A 22,362-nucleotide genomic window follows, 5' to 3' on the forward strand; every position below is an offset into this window, starting at 1 on the left:
TTCGGGACGCTCGACTCTCGTCACAATATTTGCCACAGCCACAACGGAAAGTGACAGTGAGCAACAGTGAAATCGCAAATGGGCAGTCCGACCCCCGGGGCCGCGGACCCCGGGAACCTGTTTTATTGTGGTGCATAAATTGAAATTTTTACGGGAAATTTTTATGCACATCCACGACGTGGTCACCACCACCCAAGATGGGGTGCCGTGGGCCGGTTGATGGTCGGTTTTGCGCTGTCGAATCTGCTGGCCGAGGGGGGGAACACCTCAACACGGCCCTGCAACTTTACGACCGCACCACCGAGGAGTGGTTAAACGCAGCGTGTGAAGTTGTTCGGCCGTAACTACGCCCGTGGGTTCACCTGTGGTGGGCCCGCGGCGAAGAAGTATGTTGGATGGGCTAAAAAGAATGGTTAATGTGGCTCATTAAAGTGTTTCCAATGCGCAGGCACCTGGTGCAAAACATGCCGTGGAACGGTTCAAATTATTGCCTTATTATTGGTACATTCACAAAATGCTGCCATTTACTCTATTATTCAATTTTATTTGTTTTTATTCAATGCTGCATTTGTAGTTTAATACATAGTTCAATAATAAAACATTATGAGTGTCTTAGAGTGAGTCATCCTCCAACGCTAACGCTCCTGACCCAAAAGAGCCGCCCTAATGGGTGGGCAATCCACCCAGGACTGCTATTGTCTTTCACCTAAATTAGTCTATCGAGCGACCCGAAGGGTTCGAAATGTCAGCTCCCGCACCATTCGGGGCTATCGGGGACTGATCATGCTCCAGTTTCGTCACAACGCTACCTCTAAGCTTCGAGAACACCCAAACACTCGAGCAACAAAGCATAGAAGGGCTGACGGGCAAGATAAATGAAAGCGCTCCGATGAGGAGTCGTGTGTGAATTTCCGGTTTCCTGGTAATTATCAGTGGGGCACGGGGCACGGGGGTTTTTTCCTGCCATTATGCTGCTCATGTTGCAGCATATCGCTAGCATACGCCCAGCAGCAGCGCAACAACACCATAAAGGTTGGCGTATCGGCCCAGGATTGGCGGCCCCGCACTGGAGTGGGACCAATAATTTATGACCTAGAATAAAATGGTGCGATAAAATGGTACGCAGCGCAGGGCAACAGATAGGCTTGTGGGTCCCGCAAGAAGTTCAAAGTTCTCATAAACTCCAGCGCGATCGGGAACTTCGTGAGATGTTCGTGAGTTCAGGTTTTTTGTCCGCTTCCGTTGGTTTGCTGCCAGAAGAGCGAAGAAAATGAATCATAAATCAAACTCCTAAATAGGTCCATTTTGGCGCGGACTACTCCGGGCTCGGACACAACGGGCTCGATCTCATCGGCCAGTCGGCGTGGAGTCGCTGATTGGCACCGTCTTCGGGCATTCCGCGGCCACCGACCGGTTTACGCACCTTCGAGTGCCGCGGGCGACATGTTCGCGAGCTCCTACCAACGATAAGAGTTCGCCGAAGCGTCCGTACATTACTCAACGCCCGGGCGTGTGTGACTCATGATCGATTCGCGCAAAAATCGGTCCGCAAAAACCCGCGGTTCAGCAGCAAAAACGACGTCTCGACGTGGCCGCACCCCGTGGCCCCGTGTGGCGTGCGTTCTTTTCTAAACATTGAGCCCGTTTTGCCAGAAGCACGTACCGAGCAGCGTTCTTTTCGCACGGAAGTCCGCACGGACATTATTGGCACAAGCGAAACTACAGGATTCCAGGGCGGGCGCGGCGCGGCGCGGCGTGTTAATGGGATTTGATTGATTTATAATGGGTTCGCGCGACTCATTCGTCAACCCGGCAGCCCGGCTGCTTTCGGTGGCTCCGTTGGCCCGGTCCGAAACGCAAGTGAAATCGGCACGGTGAAGGGCGATGCATCGCGGTGCAGCAACTGCCTTCCCGCTGCGTTCGTAGGAATTCGGTGCGCCGTGGGTTGATTTGCTGGAAACCGGAGCATTGCGTTGCTGCGTGCTCGGTTGTGCGGACCGACATTCGTTGACATTCGTTGACGGAGCAAAACGAGCGTGACCGCTCAAGCCCGTAACACTTTCGAATGTTTGATAACAATGAGCTGACAGTTAACGGTGGGTCTGACGTAGTTGCAGGCCCCCGAGACCTCAGACCACAGAGTGCCTTGATAAAGCCCATATTTGGTTAAACAAACTTTGCATGCTGTTTTACACGTCTAGCCACTCGTAAGGCCTCGTGTTGAGGTCTGTCAATCACGAAAGATGGACACCAAATGACTGCAGTGTATCTCAAGAACCTATGAGTACTCATGCACCGTAAAGAGACTCGTTTGATAAAGCAATAACTAGTCAAGAGATACATTTTACTCATTTAATTTTCATTATTGGTTAGGTATAAGCAATACTCATAACAAGCTTTGTTTCAACAAAACAATTATATGAATTTTGAGGATGGAAAGTGTACTTTACTCAATCAAAATTCAAAATTCATCGACTCATGTTCTTCTGCTTATTATTTAGGAATCATTGATGCACACGAAAGAATTTGGCCATACATATTTAGACCCACCTAAATTCCTCTCACGTAACATAATGTTTATTTTTTTACCATTTGTCTTCAGATTTAATATTTTTGCTGACTAGAGGCCATACGTTCTCAATAGTTAACTGGTCTTGGTAATCTATTCTCCATTTGCTTCTTAATATTTGTCAACCTTTTCGGGACAAGATTGAACTCTCCATAACTGTAGTTGAGTTCCAGTAAACATTCATCAGTCCAGAGAACCTTTGACCACAATAAATTGGGTGTTAAAATGTGCTGATGTGGTGTCGGCTAGGTAGTCATTTTCAATTACCTGCATTCCATAGACTACGTCGGATGACATGCTCAGAAAGGACTTCTTAACCTTCTGACTGAATTTTTTGTCGAATATTTTGGATTTGATTGATTTTTTTAACCTGCTTTAATACGACGAACACGGCCTTCAGTTTGTTAACCGTACATCATTACAACTCACATTCCTGGATCCCATTGGATCAGTTCACTTTACAATACTTCGAGGTTTCGGCCAAAGAAAAAGCTTGGATCCCAAATAATCTTCGTAATCAAATAAGGAAATGGAACAATCTATCGAACAATCTTTTATTTGCACAACTCTCCTATTATCGACTCCAAAAGCAGAGCAGATCAATGACGTCGTGCAGTTCCGTTGCCCATTTACCTCAATTATCCAATAAAGCGGAAAACCTCGGAGACACCACACAAATATACCCATTAAAGGAATCAAAACGATTTAGCGATCAAATCGGAGAGCGATACGCGACGAAGATCCTTCAACGCCCCGCTAATTGCTTCATTAACGAGGCGCTGCTGATCGTCACATTCCTCGCGAGCCACTTCAGCCCTTACCGAAGTGCGCGTGTTGGTTAATTATGGCGCGGCGTGACATTGCCGGTTGCTGGGTCCTTGGTTCGCAACAAAGAAGCGCTCGGCGCGTTATGCATCCCGCGCTGTCTGACGCGCCTGGGTTTGTCGATTGCGGTTTGCTGGGAGGCTGAGCTTATGGCTCGATGCCATCGAAAGCGGAAACCTGCCGACTGCGGGAATCGGATCGGGCGCGCGCGTGAATGGTAAACCACGGTTGACATTGAACGGGGGGCCTGGGACACAACAGGGTTGGGGTTGAACTATTTTGAGGACGAAAAGCGACCACAGACGGGGCGCTGTCACTGACGCTGGTTTCAACTCTTCGTTCGTTCGTTCGTTCTAGGTTAACGGTGGCAGCGTGACCGATCAGGCCGGTCTGATGGCCGGCGATGCACTGATCAAGGTCAACGGAACGGAAGTCTTCAACATGCGCCACAAAGAGGCCCAGGATGTGATCGTGGCCGCCGGCAACTCGTTCGAGCTGACGGTGTCCAGGTAAGTCGTCGCTCGCCGGTCGTTGTCCGTGGCAGCAGTCCCCTATTCTCGATCTTGCAGAGGTGGAGCCACTTGGAAACCCTCGGTGACGCCGACCGGATCGCTGCCATCACCGTCGCCATCGCTGCCGGGCAACGTCACCCCGGTAACCAGAACTTCGCTGGCCGCGACCCCGCAGGAGATGAAGCCCATCGGCAGTGGCCACAACAATGCCGCCAAACCGTTCGCAGCCGTAAGTCCACGTCCAGGAAGTCCAAACAACTCGCTCACTGGGTTCCTCACTTTCCGCAGGTTAACGGAAACGACGGACAGATCAAGAGCATCGTCAACAACCAGTACAACACCCCGGTGGGCATGTACAGTGACGAAACGATCGCGGAAACGCTCTCCTCGCAGGCGGAAGTCCTCGCCGGCGGTGTCCTCGGGTAAGTGAGAGGCCAGAACTTGGGTCCCCCAACGTCTACAGTGCGCTCACTTCTCTCTCTTTCTGATTTTAGTGTGAACTTTAAGAAGAACGAGCGCGTCTACTCGCCGGCCAACTCCGAGGTGTACAAGATGCTGCACGAGCAGGGTGACGATCCCGAGCCAGGTAACGACTTCTACGACCGCCACCCCGGGACCTGATACTCTGATACCGTACGGTGACGGACACGATGCTGGACACAGTACAGGGAGCGGGATCTGATTTGTAGTAGCCCTCACAGCCGTAACATGCACCCATTCACCAGACACTAGACACCCCAAAGACTCCCATTGGACCGCCATTGGCAGACGTCTACGACTCTGTGTGGTTTGGGTGACTAACGTGTGTGCCACTAACTAACGGTGCTAACTCGAACTCTAACCTCCAATTTTGCTTACTGAGACCTGCTCGAGACTGTAGATTGCATTGTCGACCTGGACCTGGCCGTGTCTTTTGAGTTCAACATCTGTCTGTCTTACTGTCTTGGACGCCACCCAGCGCTAACAACGATTACTGACCATTACTGACTAACCCACTAACGAGCCACTAACCTCAGACCAGAATACATCACATCCACTCGACCACCACCTCACCTTCCGTCAAACTCAGCAGCGCAACAGCAGCAGCAGCAGCCGCCAGCGCAAGCACTACACCAACACCAACACCAGCAGCAGCCACAGCAGCAACAACAACAACAACAACAGCAAACCGGTGTTACACGCCACGTGGCCGCTCCGGTCGACCGTCCGGTCGCTCCGTCCACCAACGGACTTCCGCCGGGTCAGAACATTTGTTCTTCCTGCGAGCGCTTGATCGTGTAAGTTAGCTGGCTCCCACACATCTCTCGCTCTCTCTCTCTCTCTCTGTGTCTCTCTACTTCATCCTACTGACCCGGGTCCTTGAGGATGGCCAAGCGCCTCCACCACTGGATCCGGGCGTGTGCGAACGGAACGAGAGTGTGTGAGAGGTCGAAATGGTTCGTCTGCGCGAATGAGATCGTGAGCTGAGGGCCGGGCGTCGGAGTGGGGTCCACGTGGTTCAGTTCAGGATCAGAACACACACACACGCACGGACACACACGCACTCTGCGATTCGGGTTCCGTGTTGGTTCAGCACCACTCTCCCCGTAGAGGTTTGTCTAATTGTTGTCTCTCCTTCTCTCTCTCTCCTCGATTGCTCGCCATCATGTCGTCCTGTCGTCGTCCTGTGTCCACTGTCCTGTCGTGTGTTCCCCGCTGTAAATACGCCGACGACGAACTAAAAACCACTCCAACTGCCGCGTGTGACGCTTGACGCTCCTGGACACTTCCTGGACTTCGGCCTTTCGGCCCCCGGACTCTACTCTGTCTCTGTGTGTTTTCGTTCTTGGAATGGGGGGGAGGGGTATCCTGGGCCATCACCTGAGAGTAGATAGTGTTTATTCCAACAATTTCCATTACTCGGTCAACAAACTCGAATCAGCGTCGTCGCATTTCTACGCCACGCAGAGCCACGCGATCGGTGGGTACGCGACGGCTGGCCGGCTGCCCGTCGGCCCCCTGACCGGTCAGCGCCCGCGGGGTCCTTCGCCCCTGCCGCGGCCACCGATGATGCCGCAGATGGGTGCGGCCACTGCCCCACCGCAAATGCCGGCCTTCCAACAGCAGCATCCACAGCAGCAGCCAGCCAAGCCACCGGCACCAGCTCCAGCTCCAACTCACGCCGCTCCGGCACCCGCCGGCTCGGCGTTCCGGCCTGCCCCGAATTCGGCACCCCGGGCCGGCATCCCGCCGAGGGTTCACAACGAGTAAGGACCCACAGACAGCTCGGAAGGAGCTCACACGAAGGGACCTCCAGAAAAACGCCAGAGGTCCACGACACGACACGGTTGACTTTGGTTGCGATTTCCAACTCTCCTTTCCGCTAGCCGTTCCGTGTGTGTGTGTTCGAAGTTTTGCATGAGTTTCTATTGTTTTTTTCGTTCCGTTTTGGTGGGATACGGGATGCTCGTTGCTCGATCTTCTCGGGGACGACGATCGACGACGACTCGATGGGGCACTTGGGTGAATCCGATGCGAAAGGCTCACGGCTCTGTGTGCGAGTGTGTGTGTGTGTGCGCGTGTGTTGATCTCGGTGAATGTGAATGTGTCGATCGACCGATCGATTGCGGATCGAGTGGTTTCGTGTCTCATCGCATCCTCACCATTTCCACCATTTTTCATCGTTTCGTTTCGATTCAGCATGGACCTTCATTCGCATTAATGGTTTACTTTTTTCCTGTTGTTTTTCTTTTTTCTGTTTCCATTCCGGGGATCACTTTCGACGTCGCCGTTTGCTGTTTGTGTTTTTTTCTTGTGTGTGTTGTTGTTTCTTTTTACCGTGCGTGTGACTTTGTTGTGACTCTTTGTACACTTTCTCACGTCACTCGCCCAACACACACACACACCCCCCGATTTTTGGGGCAACAATAAACATCCGCCACAGTGGCGTGTTCGTGCGCATCAAGGACAAGAACCTGCACGCCGACTGCTTCAAGTGTGCCACCTGCGGCACGTCCCTGAAGAACCAGGGCTACTTCAATCTGAACGACAAGCTGTACTGCGACATCCACGCGCGCCTGGCGGCCCTCAACAGCCCGCCGCCCGGCACCAACGGCATGGTTCCGTTCACTGTCACGAAACCGTACGTATCGAGAGGGGGCCCAACAACCAGTCCGGGACCTAAAACTGCGCTCTTTCTCTCTTTCTTTCCCCTTTTTTTCTATTGCTTTTATTATTTTTCCTTTTCGTTTGTCTATTATTCTTCTTTCGTTACTTTCTTTATACAATTTTCCACACTTCTCCACGTCTTTCTGTGCCGTTTTGTATTTGGTGTGCTGTTTTGTTACTTTCTCCTTTTTCTTTGCCCTTATTTTCTTCCTTTTTCCCCGGCTTATTCTTTACCCCCGATGAACCCCCGGTGGCGCACCCAAGCTGTGTACACTAGCATTCCGAGCAAAACCGTTCTAGAGAGTAACTAGCGAGGGGCAGGTGACAGGTTGCCACCGCCCGTAGTTAGGATAAGCCACTTACGTTAGCGCTGTAGAGGAACCCAGAACCCCTAGAAGTAGCTTTAATAAAACCCGAACCTCGTTTGATCCGATGCCTGGTAGTGAATGAGAAGAACTCGAGCAGACAAGGAGTGGAGCTTGCAGGAACCGCTTGAATAGATTTCGAACTTGAAGTAAGTGTCGTTCCCTCTCGTTGCTATGGTTCCGTCCCGTTCTGTCATCACTGAGCCATCCCGAACTGAGTTTCATGTAGAGCATCTTCGATTAGCCAATATCAGAAAGTTTCTATCAAAACATCGTCGCTAGTTTCATGAGAATAGGGTGAGCTTTCGAGCTGGCCACACCGACCGCGCATCCTGATCCCAATCGCTAATCCCACCCAAACCCCATTTTCCGTTCGCAAATCGCTCCGACCGCGTAAGTCACCCGCCACGGCTGCCTGTCAGTCGGCGGTGAAGACCGTAAGTCCGCCGGTCCCCACCGTACTAATTCCCCCATTTTCTTCTCTTTGCTCTCTCTCTCATCGACCCACGACAGGGGCCACAAAACGGGCGTCCAGGCGATCTCGGCCGCACTCAACGCACACGCCAACCTGAACGGCCGCTCGCAGTCACCGTACGGTGCTAATGTAAGTAAAGGGTGTGTTTCAATCATGTCGTGTTTTCCGTTTTTGGGACCTCCTTTTCGGCCCACCGCGAGTGGCACACTTTGACACACACACACCGATCGACGCTCGATGGTCGCGATCGATCCCGATCAACGATCGACGATCGGTTGCTCGGGGGGGCGATTTAAATTTAGTCACCGGCCACGACTCGCGGCGACTCAATTTTCGTCAGCGCTTTTCCCCGAAACCCACCCCACCGTAGGTGGCGGTGGCGGCGACGGCCTCCCTTTGTTTTCACGCTGGTCCACGTCCGACTGACGTCAGCTGGGTGGCGCCATAAACGCCCAAAATTTGAACCCATCAGTGTCGATCAGTGTCACCAAAAAGGTGTCGTTTTGCGGTTGTTGTGCTTTGTGTGTGTTTTTGTTTAACGTTTTTCTTTTCCTTCCCCCCAACTAACCTCTGCATGCGTGTGCGTGTGTGCGTGTTCGTGGGCTTGCACAACCCGCTTATGCAATGCGTGTGCTCCGATGACGTTCGCTGCGGGCTGACTGACATGCGCCGTGCCGTGCCGTGCCGTGGGTTTTCGCGACACTTTTCGCGGTTTCGCACACTACGAACGGCGGAACCGCAAAAACACAATGCTGTCGTCGCCGCGCAGGGCACCGTCAGTCAATCGCCGTCCCACTCGCGATCAAGTAGCACCACGTCCTCGACCAGCGGCTACTGCAACTCGAGCTCCCTATCGCCGGTGCCGTCGACCAAGGTGTCCCCGTTGCATTCGCGGACCAGCAGCGAGAACGAGCTGATCGATCGGAGCTTTGCTTCCCCCCCGTCGCCGCCGCTCCTGTTGCCACCGCCACCACCACCGCTTCCGTTTGCCAACCACCAGCCAACGCCGGCCATCATGGAGGACGCGTCCGACAGCGCACTGCCGCTGCCACCACCGCCACCACCGGAGGAAGCCGGGGCGGCACTGGTGTTCGGGGCCAACGGGCTGGCCACGCCGGCCGCGGCCGAACCACCGACCCCGGAGGGGGCCATGGTGACGGACAACGACTACGGTTTCTACTACCAAACGATGGGTGGCCGCGTCATCCGCAGCGTGTTCCCGCCGGGCAAAAGCTCCAACTACAAGGTAAGTGCGGGTCCTAGGGACCAGGACCTGTGTGAGCAGCGGCAGCAGCAGGAGGTAATTCGGAAGCCGGGAATCCGGATCCGGGCTTGCCCACTAACGGCGCATGTTTTTGGTGTGCGGGCTGTGTGTGTTCTACTAACGCAAGTGAAGTGTCCTGAGCCATCCTAAGCCGAGTGCAGTGACTGACCCTTGGCGCGGGGGGTGTTTTACATAAGATCGTGTGTGCGCGCACGCTCGGTGCGGTGCGTACTTCTCAGCGGTGACAATGTTGCCGTCGCTGCACCGAGCGAGGTCCTCGCCTCGTACGGGAAGGAAGTTGAGAGAGACCCGTGGTGGCGGCCATGGTGACGGCGGCGGAAACGTGTTGAAATATTTAGGATGCCGTGGCGTGGCCCGAATTCTTGTCTTGTCTGTGTGAGGACATAAAAATATAATCGTTCTTTTTTTTCTCGTTCGAGCGCACCCACCGACGGCGCGAGTGCCGACCCGAAGGGATTCCGGTCGGACAGGGGGGTTGGCTCACGAAAGTGGTCGTCGCCGCGTCACGTGGTGTGGTATACCGCACACAACACTCGATCCTTTGGGGCTTGGGATACGGGATCATCATCCGCCGTGGTTGTGGGCACGCGAAGCGGAACCGGACACGTGACTTCGGTCACGCGCGCTCGCGTGGCCAGCTGAAATCGAGACGTTTCTCTGATTCGAGACGTTCGCGGCACCTAATTATAGATACCGGTGGATTTGGTTGTGCGCTATTTTCAAGATGGCTCTGCTCGAAACTGCTCGAATGTTCGTGTTTTGACGATTTGAAGGCAGGAATCGTGATGGTCGACCTTGACGAAGCCCATCTGTGCCGGAGACCACCGACCGACGAACCGATGACAACGCTCGACGTTGCTTTGTGTTTTGATGATATTTTTGGGCTAGGTTTTGATAATCTTATAAATACAAAACTTGCACTAAATAGACATTGAATAAGGACCTTATATTGGGTGAAAATCAGGTTCCTTCGGGTTCCAACCGTAAACGATCTCCACTGGATCTGCACGGTTCCCAACTTAAGGAAGTACAGGGATCGTTTTCATGACACGCAGACCTTGAACTCGAAATACAAAACAGCAAACTTCATCACTGGTAATTGTTTGACATTCATGTTACAGTCTCTTTTTAGTATCTTTGGATCCTTTTTGGTGTCTGTTTTTATGGAGATCGCTTCGAAATGGGGCATAGGAAAATATAAACATAAAACATACGAAAACTGGTTCAATATTCATGGAACTAGGTTTATTGGAAAAAACTTCGTACCTGCCCGAATGCGGAGATGGTTTAATCTCATTGAAACCTTTCTATGGGGTGATCCATCAAGTCTTTCAAACTACCGTTTACTTTACTTTTAAAACTTCAAACTTCATTGTGGATATGTAAAAACTTTTACATTACCGAAATGGGACGCTTGCAGAAAATTGAGAAAATCTTTAAACATATTTCCAAAATGTCTAGTCTTCAACTCAAACTGTAAGAAATTGGAAAAGCTCAATTCGTGTATGGTTATTTCCACCTCGGTGGAAATCTACACGAATTACACGCGTCGTGCAAGAGAAGCCTACTATCCTTAGCATAGAGGCTTTTGCAGTTATTGTTGTTGTTGTGCATCTGTTTACACGTTTTGCACTCAAGTTAACCCACTGCCCACTGCCACAGCGTAGACGGATGAGCTACGGACGATCATTCGGAAGGTTATTTCCGTACAGATTAGGCGAGGTCTTCACGCTGCGCGGCCCCCTAGCGGCATGTTAATGGCTGACAGTTCGCTGCGTGTCGACGGCCACGTAGAAGTGGTTGACGCATTCCACTGATCGCGAGATTCGCATTCAGTTCACTTCAGTTCAGGTCCGCCGAGGACCGACCGACCGAGATGGCGCCGACCTAACACCATTCTGTTTGCTTTCTGTCTCCCTCTCTCTCTCGCTTTCTCTCTCTCTGTCTCGTCCTCGTCCGCAGGTGAACCAGAACAACATTACGCCGAAACCGTTCGGTGCCCCACTTCCGGTGAGCCCGTTGGCGCAGGTCCAACCACCGGCATCGTACCCGCCGGTGGCCGGCAGCGTCCCGACCCCGTTCTCGGCCGCCCTCACCGGGCAGACCCCGGCCCCAGCCCCGGCCCCGGCCATGGTCGCCCCAGCCCCGGCTCCGGTTGTGGCCCCGGCCCCAGCTCTGGCCCCGGCCCCGGCTCAGGCCCCAGCGCCGGCAGTCGCTCCTTTCGCTCCGGCGAACGTGCCAGCTCCACAAGGTTGTTACTAAATGTTCCCGTTCCCGCTTTTTTTTTCGTTCCGTTTCCGGTTTGTTTGTGTTCTCCCCGAGTACCCGATTATAGATAGGTTCCCAGGTCACCCCACCGCCACCACCTCACATTGACCACTTTCTGTTCAAACATTTTTCAATCATCCATATTTTCCCGACCCGAAACCCCACTGTTTTTGCGCCAACCCCACTGTCATTCCGCCCGTCGCCCGTTTGACGTCACCAGGGCATGCTCATCGACACCAACACCACCATCATCCCCATCATCAGCAGACACCGATTGCGAAGAGACCGATCTTTAACTTCCGAGGTACGCCCAGGACCTCCTGGAGCAACAGCGCGCTCTGACCGCTCGACTCACCTCACCCTGTTGCCCGCGTGTGTGCGTGTGCGTCCCTCTTTGTGCCACTAAACCCACCTTCCTTTCCGGCTGCTAACCTGCTGGCCTGACTCGTGAGTCTTGGCGTGCGTGTCTGTGTCTTTCCGTCGAACCGACGTCGCCTTGCGCTCATCGCTTCTATTGCTTTGCTTTCTCTCTCTCTTTCTCTCTCTCTCTCCATCTCTTTGTCCCTTCGCTCTCTCTCTCTCTCTTTATCTCTTGTGGCGTCCCGCTTCACGTGTGTGCTTCTGTGGCTCGCTGGCCGCTGCCCGCTTTCTCATTAAACTAACGCTCGACGGTTGATGTGGCGTGGCGTCGCCAGATGGCGCTGATGGCGCACCGGAGAATGTGGTGGATCCTACGGCGGAGGAGGAAGGGGCCGGTGAATCACCGGTGCCGTTGTTTGCGTGGCCACCGAAACCGTCCGTTCCGGATGCGATCCCAACGGCGACGCCGATCTACGTGGCACCGCCCGAGACGCAACGCGTCATCATCAAACCGCTCACGGTGGTTCCGCCGCCACCCCGGGCGAAAGAGCCGTCGGATGGAGCGCCACCCCCGGACGACGGTGATGGTGGGCGGCCGAATCAGGCGGGCCAGAGTAAGTCAGCGCCGGAGCTGAGCTCCCGCACCCAGCAGCCGCCGGAGGACGAAGAGGATCTGTCCGATTCGTTCGGCATGACGACAACGACTGCAACGACGACGACGGCGGCCACGTCGGCCTCGTCCGAGGAGTACCGGATGTACCAGACGCAAACGTCGCAACCGATCGTGACGTACTACGACACGCCCCAGTACGAGGTCCTCGAGCGGCCCTTCTCCGGGTCGGGGCCGCGCAGCAGCGCCCAGGCAAGTACCGGCGCCATGTCCGACGCATCCTACACGCACTTTGTGTTCCGCGATCCGCCCCCCGAGGAGGAGGAGGAGGAGGAGCAGGAGCAGGAGGAAGAGGAGGGACCCCCGCTGGGGCCGCTGACCGACGCGAGCTGCTGCCAGCAGCCGCCGCAGCCGACGGCGCCCGAGAAGCGCGTCGAGTTCGTCGACTACGGCCGCGAGCTACAGCGCTTCCTGCGGGCGGAGCAGGAAGCTCACGAAGCGGCCGTCGCCGCCGCCGAAGCAGCCGCCCGGCCCCGGGAGGAGCCGAAGGAGCAACTCCCGCACTACGAGCTACCGTTCATCCGGCCAACCGAACCGCCGCAGTTGCCCCGCTCGGCCATCCCGAATCCGACGCCGAAGCAGTGGCAGTCGGCGCTGGTGCAGGCCCTTTGCGTCGCGCCCACCGAACCGATCCATCTGACGGCGGCCGAGATCGAGGAGGCAAACTTTATGCGCTCCCGCAACGAGGCGTACCGGCGGGAACAGGAGGACACGAAGCGCCGCCAGCTTGAGGCGCTCCGGCGCCAGGTGGACGCGCTCGAGCGTCGCCTTGGCCAGCAGCAGCCGCCGGCGCCCGAACCGACGCCGCCGCCACCCGGACCGCCTCTGGAGGTGCCGCGCACCGGCTCGGTGATGGCGCAGGTGCTGGCCGGGGCGGCCCAATCGACCGTCCGGTCGGAGCGCTTCCCGGCCCGGTTCGTGCCACCGCCGGTGCCACTGCCGGCCGCCACCCAGCCCTACTTCCCTCCTCCCCACTCGATGGAACCGATCCGCACCGAGCGGATCTCCTCCGGCCAGGCACCGTCCCCGTTCGTCGAGGCGCTAAAGACCGCCCCTTACACCCCGTTTCAGGCGTTCGGTCGCGAGATCCCGTCACAGCTGGAGGACCTACCCCCGGTGCTGCCGGAGGCGGCAGTCGGTGGGCGGGTCTCGATGATGGACGCGCTGGCCACGGCACCCGACCGCCCGTACACCCCGTTCTCGGAGGTGCGCTTTGACCACCGCACCAACTCGGACGTGTACCGGGCGATGGTGTCCGAGCAGCCGTCCGTGCCGCTCGACCCCGACCGCCAGTGTTCGGCGTTCGCGAACGTCGGCGGAAACCGCACCCCGAAACCGTTCGTCCCGATCCGCGTGCCCGAGATCCGCGAACCGGAACCACTGGTGCGGATCCGGGACGACGAGGAGGAGGTTCAGGCAGAGGAGCCGCAGGCACCACCCTCGTCGGAGAAAAGTAGCTCGCCGCCGGAAGCACCGACGGCCGAAAGTTCTCGCCGCTCGTCGAAGGGTGACGCGGTGGCGGCCGCCGTGGGCGGCCCCGCACCGCCGTATCCGAAACGGGACGGGAACCACCTGGCCGAGGGGATGCCCCACTACTCGCTGGCACCGCGCCGCGAGACGGCTTCGCCGCTCAACAAACCGGCCGAGATTCCGCCGTACCAGCGGAAGTGGTTCAACCTGCCGACCCAGAACCCGCCGCACACGCCCGAGCCGGAGGAGCTCCGCACGAACGTGCCGCTCGCCTTTGTAAATACTCACTCTAACGCGCACCTAACCAAACCCATCGCCAAACAGCCGCCGCAGCCGCAGCCTCAGCCGCCGACTGTAAATAAGCCGCCGACGCCCGGGAGCCACCGGGCGGCCGTTGCCCCTTACACGACCATCCAGAACCGCGCCATCCCGGTCGTGCAGGGCGGGCAGGTGGAGCTGGACGCCGAGCTGGCCCAGTACACCAGTGCTCACGCGCGTCTCCAACACAAAGGTGTCATCGACCGCGGCCAGTCCTTCACGCCGTCGCTCATCCTCACGAAGCACGCGACCAGCATCCCGTACTACCAGCACCAGCTCGGCTTCGAGGAGTACTTCGCGGAGGTGAAGCAGTTCGATGGCCACACGACACCCCAGCCGAGCCGCACCCGGTCGCCGGCTTTCGGCCCGCCGCCGAACCCGCTCAAACCGCACGTTCCGCCGTCGCGCGAGGGCATCCCGGTTGAGTCGGGTCTCTACCTGTCAATGGGCAAGCTGCACGGCGTTCCCTGGTATGCCCACCACGACCACGTGCCTAAGGACATCCAGCAGAAGATGCAGCACCAGCTGGCAGCCGAAGCGACGCAACGCTTCGGCCGCAACGCCGCTGCCGCCGCCGCCCAGCAGCAGCAGCAGCAGCAGCCGCCGCCCCAGGTAACTATGCAACACGCCGAGCAGCAGGCGGCGGCAGCGGCGTCCAGCGCCCAGCAGAGCGCCCAGCAGGTAGGCAATGCGCTGATCCAAAAGCGCACGCGCTTCGTAGAAGAAGACACCGGGTCACCGGGTAGTGGTAGCCGTAGTCAGTCGATAGCACGCGGCCAGACCGCCGGCCCCTCCGATCCTGCCTCCGACAGCTTACGGTATTCTTCCAAAATCAAGGAAGACGAGGCGCCCCAGCGGGGCTTTGTGGCGCAGCAGACGCGCCGCTTCTCGGGCCACGACGAGGCGTCGCTTGGCGCACTAGTGGCGCCGCCACCTTCGGAGCAGGAGCTGAGAGCCGCCGAGCAGCAGCAGCAGATCCAGGCGCTGATCGAGCAGCAGGAGCGTGCCGAGGAGGAAGCGCAGCGACAGGCGGCAGCGGCCGCAGCCGCCGCTCCGCGCCCACCGATCCGGCACGTCGATCCGCCAACCCCGAAACCGGCGCCACCGCCCTCGGCCTTCCCGTCGACGCGGCTCTTCGACGAGGAGCAGTACGTGGACCACTTCCCGACCAAGAGCGCCCGCAAGGTGAGCGTCCTGCTGTCGGCGGGGCAGGGTGGCGTTGGTCGGGCCGGCGACTGCCCCAGCCCGTCGTCGTTCAAGGCGCAGTTCAACGAATTCATCATCGGTGCCGCTCCGCTACCGCCGATGCCGGCGGTGCGCGAGGAGGATGACGGACGCCCGCAGGACACGCGCAGCGACACGCAGAAGCTCATCCAATCGTGGCCACCACAACTTCCGCCACCCATCAGCGCCGCCACTAACACGAACGGGGCGCCGCCAACCGCCGCCGCCGCCGCCACCGCCGGTCCCGATGGACGGGCACCGGCGGGGGCGGCCGGTAACGGCGGTGGCACCGCAAGCAAACCGTCGAGCCGCAGTAACAGCAACGCCTTTCTAGAGTTCCTCAATCGACCCACTTTCACTCCCAATTCTGATCGCCGCCACTCCGGTGCAGGTTCGAACGCGTACAACAAGGGACGGGCTGCGTGCTCCACGTCGGCCCCGAACCGCGGACGGGGCGTACTGAACAAGGCGGTCGGCCCGGGCGGACGAGTCCCGCTCTGCGGGTGCTGCAGCCAGCAGATCAGGTGCGCCCGTTGCCACTTCTCGTTTGGATGCTCCCTGTGTGTGTGTGTGTGTGTGTGTGTTTGGTTGGCCTTTCTCTTCGCTTGCCCGAGGATCTCTGAGAGAATCTTGTCTGAGCCGTGAGTCTGCCGTGAGCATGAACACCGGAAAACGGAAACCTAACGGATGGACACAGCAAAACTAACAATTCAATGATGTAAGTCATCAAGTCAAACAAGGATTAGTTTATCGAAGTCAACTGGATGTGGATCCTATTGATAGTTCGAGTCTGGAGTTGTGAGTTGTGACCCTTTTGGTCACAACTTCATTTGTCAACCAAGTCATATATTGTTTTCAGCAAACTTTGACAGCTGTCAGTGCACTGCAATTCAACTCACAGCATTCTCAGTCTGATAATGCAACTCACAGTCGCACGTCACAAGAAGACATAGCCGGATCTTCGACTCCTTTACGCAGACCTTTGTTCCGCTCACAAATCTCGAAAGAACACACGTTTGCTGATGTCAGACCTGTGTTGAGAGCTAATCCTAGGCATGCCTTAGCAGGGTATATCGACATAGAAGTTTTAGGTTATTTGCTGTGTCCATCGCTGGGCTGAATAGCCTGCTGCTTGTTTTCGCTGCTTGACGTGTGCTGCTTTTCTTTCATTGTTTTCGGTCACTAACCCCCCCGTACTCGGCTCGCAGTGGCCAAGATCGAGGAGGTAGACGCCGCCACGGTGCTGCTGGACAGCTCGGTAAGCAAGCTGGCCTGCATGACCGGCAACGCCGACTACCGCAAGCAGGCGTCGAACGTGCTGCGCGACATGCTCGAGGCGCGATTGCGCCGCACGACGGACGCGACGGTGCGGGCCAAGAACAAGGAGAACCTCCCGGGCAACGGAGTCTTCCTTCAGTCGCCGCAGGTTGCCGAGAAAATAGAGTCACTGAAGGCACCGGCGGCGCCCATCGGTCCGGTGGCGAAGTTCGTCCCAATGGCCGCTACCGGGGATCTGACGGTCTACCCGGCCAGCGCCACCACTGCCGCGCCCGCGGCACTGGGTAAGGTGGTGCTGCGCGCCAAGAACGGCAACAGCCAGGCGGACGGCACCCAGACGGTGGTGAATGGGCGCAAGGTAGGTACGGAGCTAACCTCGCATGCCCGCGATCGCCGATCGTACGTGGAGCGCAATAACAATCTGCTCCAGCCGAGCGGCACGAAGCAGTCTCGGGAGGAACCCCAGGAGGAGCCACAGGATGCCTCCGAAGGTGGGCCTGCGCTGGCCGCCCTGCTCAAGGACAAGGTACCGATCTGCAACCAGTGCAATCACCGGATCGTCACGTAAGTAGTGGGTCCGGTCCTACTGAACCGGTTTGGTTGCTTGTGTGGGGAGAAGTGAGAATCCGGAGATGCGGCATGGCCCAGAGACTAATGGCAGGTGTTTCGTTCCGGATTATAGAGGTCCGTTCATCACCGCGCTCGGACGCATCTGGTGCCCGGACCACTTCATTTGCCACAACGCCAACTGCAAGCGCCCGCTGGCCGACATCGGGTTCGTCGAGGAGAAGGGCGACCTGTACTGCGAGTACTGCTTCGAGGAGTTCCTGGCGCCGCTGTGCTCCAAGTGCAATGGCAGAGTTAAGGTACGTTAGTTGACAAGGGGTTCCCCCCGGGTGAGCAATCCAATGTGACTGGAACGGGATTTTCCGTTGACAGGGCGACTGCCTGAACGCCATCGGCAAGCAGTTCCATCCGGAGTGCTTCAAGTGCACGTACTGCGGCAAGCAGTTCGGCAACAGCCCGTTCTTCCTGGAGGAGGGCGAGCCGTACTGCGAGAAGGACTGGAATGACCTGTTCACGACCAAGTGCTTCGCCTGCGGCTTCCCGGTCGAGGCCGGCGACAAGTGGGTGGAGGCCCTCAACAACAACTACCACAGCCAGTGCTTCAACTGCACCGTAAGTGATCGCCGGTTCTCCTCGGTTCGGCTCACACCACTCATCGCTCAACATCCTTTTTTTCAGAGCTGCAAAAAGAACCTCGAGGGACAGAGCTTCTTCGCGAAGGGCGGACGCCCGTTCTGCAAAAACCATGCTCGCTAAACGGGGTCAGCACACCGGTACCCTCACCCTCACATTTAATGCGTCATTTAATTCGAACGAAACCAAAAACAAGCAAAACACTAATCGACAACCGGGAGAGCGCGCAGAGTTTTCGGTACAATCCCAAAAAGGCACGCGTATTTAGCGCGTTCGAGCAGAACTACTCGAATGCACGAACTATGAAGGAAAACACTTGCGTACAACATCGCAACAACCATGCAAGTGGCTTCGGTGGCAGATGGTGAAATATTTCAAGCGACCCTTTTCTTCCCATTCGGATCAAGAAAAGCCGTTCAGCTTGCCTGCGCTGCCGAGGAAGTGGCGACGAGAACGGACCGAGAGCGAGAGCGAGAGAGAGAGCTAGAGAGAGAGAGAGAGATGGTTGAAAGATTGTAGAATACATGAATGAATAGCACGACGGTATAAGAGAGAGAGAGAGAGAGAGAGAACGACAGATAGGGGTTGATTTTTAACGAAAAGTTACACAAAACAAGAGATGATACATTACTAAGAGCATCGCAAATTTATGCTAGATTCATAGAGAGCTTTCACGCAGCTGGTGAGACGTTTGTAGGTAGTACGATAGTGACGGCTTGCGGCCGTCACCCAGCATTCGCAACCGGGGCACCGGCGGAACCGGCCTGGGCGATCCGTTAATCCGCTTCCGTACCCGTGTCCGAATGTGTTGATGTTTAACGTTCTTTTCTTCCTTGTACACAGCGCAGCCTCTTACTCTCTTACGCCTTATTTTTACTACCCGAAACTACCGATAGAAGAAGCATCGCAAGCATCGCTACTTTATTTTTCTCTTTGTGTGTGATACAAATATAATTTTATTTATTTATGGCATATGTTGCTGGTAATCATAATAAAGAAAAACGTTGTAAATTACAGGTTTTTGGTTTGGTTTCGAGTATTCCGAATCCGAAACGTTTGCGGTGAAGAGGCAAGCAAACCAACGACTGGCCGTTTGCTTCGGTTTATAAAATAAAGCGGTTATGCTGGCCAAAAGTTGTGTGTAAGGCTAGATTTCTTCACAAAGTTTACTAAAGTCGCACTACAAGGAATTTGTAGGACTTATTGGACCCATAATCTGTGGTATTTATAATGTTACTATATCGTTCCACAATACGACACTTGGAGTTCTCCTGAATCACAACTTGAATGAAAATCACTGGGCGTCTCCATCATAAAATACCAGCTCAATTGGCCCACGCGCGTTGTCATAATAAAGTAGCTAGAACTTTGACGTTGAGCATCGCCCCTGGTCTACATTCACATAAATTTGGCTTCCTTTCAGAGAGTCACGTACACCAACAGGGAGCTTTCAGAAAGCTTCGCCTCGCCTCCTTTTATCACCCTTAAACCAAAGCAAATGACCGAAAGCTTTCAGCCGAGTCCTTTCAGCAACGACACCATTTCTTATTATTTGCCAAAGCATTATTCACGACAGAGTTTGACACACGACACACACAAAAAAAGGCCGGGAAAGCGAAGATGAATGCGATACACATTGATAGAGGAGACCCGTGTCCACCGAGACACGCTTCTCACGGAACTCGCTTTCGGATCCTTTAACAACAGAAAGGCCGCCAGTGGAGGGGCAACCTAAACACACTCCAAAAAGCGTGAGAATGGCACAGGGAACCGTTGTGAGAACAACAACATAAACAATGGCACTTCGAAAGTGATGAGCGAACGGGAGAAAGAGAGCCGATGTCCTTTTCCGACTGGATTGTGCCGAGTTCTGGGCCGAGTTCTCCACGGTACCCGAGCAGCTGACACTCGGTGGGCTCGCTCGGGCCGTGCTCGGGGCCGTCAGTAGACGGTGAGCATCTGTCGGAACTGGATGTCTTCCTAAGGGCCTCCCAATCTGTCGCGCACCGTGAAGCGATGGTTTTAGTTTTTTATTTAGGTTCTGTGTTTTCCGTTTCCGGGATCCTCGGTGCAAAAAAGGCGCATTTTCCAACGCATTGTGCAACACACGAAAGGCAAGACAGTGAAAACGGTTTCAACTTTTTGTACGGCGGCGAGTGATTGTCAGTGCGTGGGTACGTGCGTGCCGTGTGTTCGCCTCACATTCCGGGCACGTGTTTCAGGATTCCCTGCTTCGAATGGCAGCCCTCTTCCAAGGGGGGACGAAACGCAGACTCTTCATGCGCCATTAGGTGCAGACTAGGCCGACTCGCTGGGCTGAGACAAAGAAAACGCCTAACCGCCCGAAGGCCCACAGACATTCCGGTTCCATTCCGGTCGGTCTCCTGTGTGTGTACGTGCGTGTGTGTGAGCGGGTTCTACACACGCCCTGGCTGGCTGAAGAAGGCCGGCCGCCGCCAGTGGCTGGATAACACCCCACAGCCAAAGGATGCCACCCAGCAGCGGGAGGTGGAAGAGAATGACTTTTCCTTTCGCTGAACCCAGTGCCCTGTGTCCTGCACAAGGCGGCGGTTTTGCACACAACACGGTCCCCCTCCAAAGCCAGGATGCTGCAGACGACCATCGAGAAAGCTTCGCTGTTTGCCAATTCTTCCACGTGAGTACCCGCACCGAGGGTGGCGAAACGGGACTCCTCAATTGGGGTGTGGAGCCCGCGAGTGGCCGTGAGTGCCCGATCAGGACCGTTCGAGCGGACGACGGCGACGGAGACGATGGATTACATAATTACGCTCGAGTGAGCGCCGAACGCTGCTAGAGAGAGCGAGAGAGAGCGAAAAATAGAGCGAGTGAGAGGGGAAGACGAAAAGAGACAGAGAATGGATGCACTCTTCGCTTGCGAGCTGCGAATTATTAGCAAAAACAAAACACAATCATAATGGCAGCAGCGCAACTAAATGTCCTTTTCATTCCGAATGCGTGCCACAGGCCCCGTGTCAGTGTCCTGGGTGTGTGTGAGCAATAAGTGTGCAACTGTGTGCATGATGTGTTCGAGGGTGTGATTAGTGAGTGTGAGTGCGGAAGCGGCTTTGATGGAAAATTTAAAGTGCGAACGAGCAGCAGGCCTTGGCAGGCCGCGCGTGTCGTGTGTCGAATGGGAAAATCATCGCGCACGTGATTAGCAGCCCTTAGTGCTTAGGTGTGTGTGTGTGTAGTGCGAAAAGCAAAAGTGAGAGAGTAAGACGGGGCGCAGCAACCCTTAACGCAGTGAGCTGTGGTGGGCAGGCGGCGTCTAGTCGTGCGATTTATGAGTGAGTTTCAGCTTTCGACTGTGATGTCCTTTGAGACTTCCAGAAACGACGGCGAGTTCACTAATTAGACGGATTTTACTCGGTCGTCGTCATGCGTCGGTCAAAGGATTGCAAAAAGCCAATGGAACGGAAGGTTAGTACCCCTTTTTCGATCCCATCAACAGCAGTCCAGGGTGGTCCTGTGGTGTGTTCTTTTCGATTCCGTTTTATGTTCACCCCGGAGAGTCCGCTTCTGCGAAAATGACTCCCTCTCGCACACACACACAGCCCCACTCGGCGCGTGATGGTGCAGTAGGGCAAGCAAATCAGGTCAATGACACGCTGGGGAACCAATCAAGGGTTGACCCGGCGCGCACCACGCTGCGAGGTCAAACGAGGGATGCTGCAGCGGTCGTTACGCTGGTTGCATCCAGTGCATCCCGGCCAGGGAACCGTTGCGAGACCGCCCTGGAACCCGAGACTGGAACTGGAAAATCCAATTTAAACCCAAATCCTTGCTTCACGCTCGCGTAGCGCATGGTTTGGGTCGCTCGGAACCGTGACAGGACCGCGTCAGGACCGTGGAGCACACAAAACGTGGCTGCCACCCGTGGAGCTAGGTGTAGTCGCGTGCACAAACAACTCTGGGCTACGCTCTCGAGATGCCTCCAGTCCGGTGCACGTGTCCTGCGCTTACACTGACCATGGTGGCCAGTGGACCTAACTACTCCTTTCTGCTCTCTGCCTCTCTCACTCACACACAGCGTGGCGCATATTAGCGCCCACTAATGGGAGACGCTTCTTGCGGTGTCGAAGGACTCTTCTGGCCGCGGAAAGCATCCTTAGCAGAAGGGGACAGTGCACGGACAGCCGAGCGCGCCAAAAGCACTTCCATTTTCTTGCTCACCAAAGTGCAATGAATCATTGTACAAGCCGTTTCACCGGGATGACGGCGAAAAGCGAAACGAACAGGAAGTCCCTTTGTGTGGGATGTAAGGACGCCTCCAGCCGTGCCCCTAGCACGGTTTTGCTTCTTTACTGTTCGCCGCCCCCTTTACACTGCCACTTTGCTGCGCATTTCGCTGCTCTGCACTGAAGGGGCTGTTTCT

General features: G+C 55.9%; 1 protein-coding gene across 5 annotated transcripts in view; it reads left to right on the forward strand.

The window, feature by feature from the left end:
• The window catches only part of LOC128267967 (PDZ and LIM domain protein Zasp-like), a 39,723-nt gene extending 20,741 nt beyond the window's left edge, over window positions 1-18,982 (forward strand). Inside the window, exons 5-17 of one of the 5 annotated variants that reach the window (XM_053004936.1) lie at window positions 3,752-3,903; window positions 3,964-4,135; window positions 4,195-4,328; window positions 4,401-4,492; window positions 4,976-5,183; window positions 6,830-7,027; window positions 7,932-8,022; window positions 8,663-9,139; window positions 11,141-11,429; window positions 12,142-16,012; window positions 17,449-17,632; window positions 17,706-17,945; window positions 18,012-18,982. In XM_053004936.1, coding sequence (XP_052860896.1) covers window positions 3,752-3,903; window positions 3,964-4,135; window positions 4,195-4,328; window positions 4,401-4,492; window positions 4,976-5,183; window positions 6,830-7,027; window positions 7,932-8,022; window positions 8,663-9,139; window positions 11,141-11,429; window positions 12,142-16,012; window positions 17,449-17,632; window positions 17,706-17,945; window positions 18,012-18,089 — 6,186 coding nt within the window. In that variant the 3' untranslated portion in view covers window positions 18,090-18,982. Of the gene's footprint in view, window positions 1-3,751; window positions 3,904-3,963; window positions 4,136-4,194; window positions 4,329-4,400; window positions 4,493-4,975; window positions 5,184-5,776; window positions 6,153-6,829; window positions 7,028-7,931; window positions 8,023-8,662; window positions 9,140-11,140; window positions 11,430-12,141; window positions 16,013-17,448; window positions 17,633-17,705; window positions 17,946-18,011 lie in introns of all 5 variants that reach the window. The other 4 variants (XM_053004937.1, XM_053004939.1, XM_053004940.1 and 1 more) reach the window with 4 other exon arrangements.
• The last annotated feature ends 3,380 nt before the right edge of the window (window positions 18,983-22,362 follow it).

Source organism: Anopheles cruzii, chromosome 2, assembly GCF_943734635.1.
Source record: "Anopheles cruzii chromosome 2, idAnoCruzAS_RS32_06, whole genome shotgun sequence".
In the NCBI taxonomy this organism is placed as follows: Eukaryota; Metazoa; Arthropoda; class Insecta; order Diptera; family Culicidae; genus Anopheles; species Anopheles cruzii.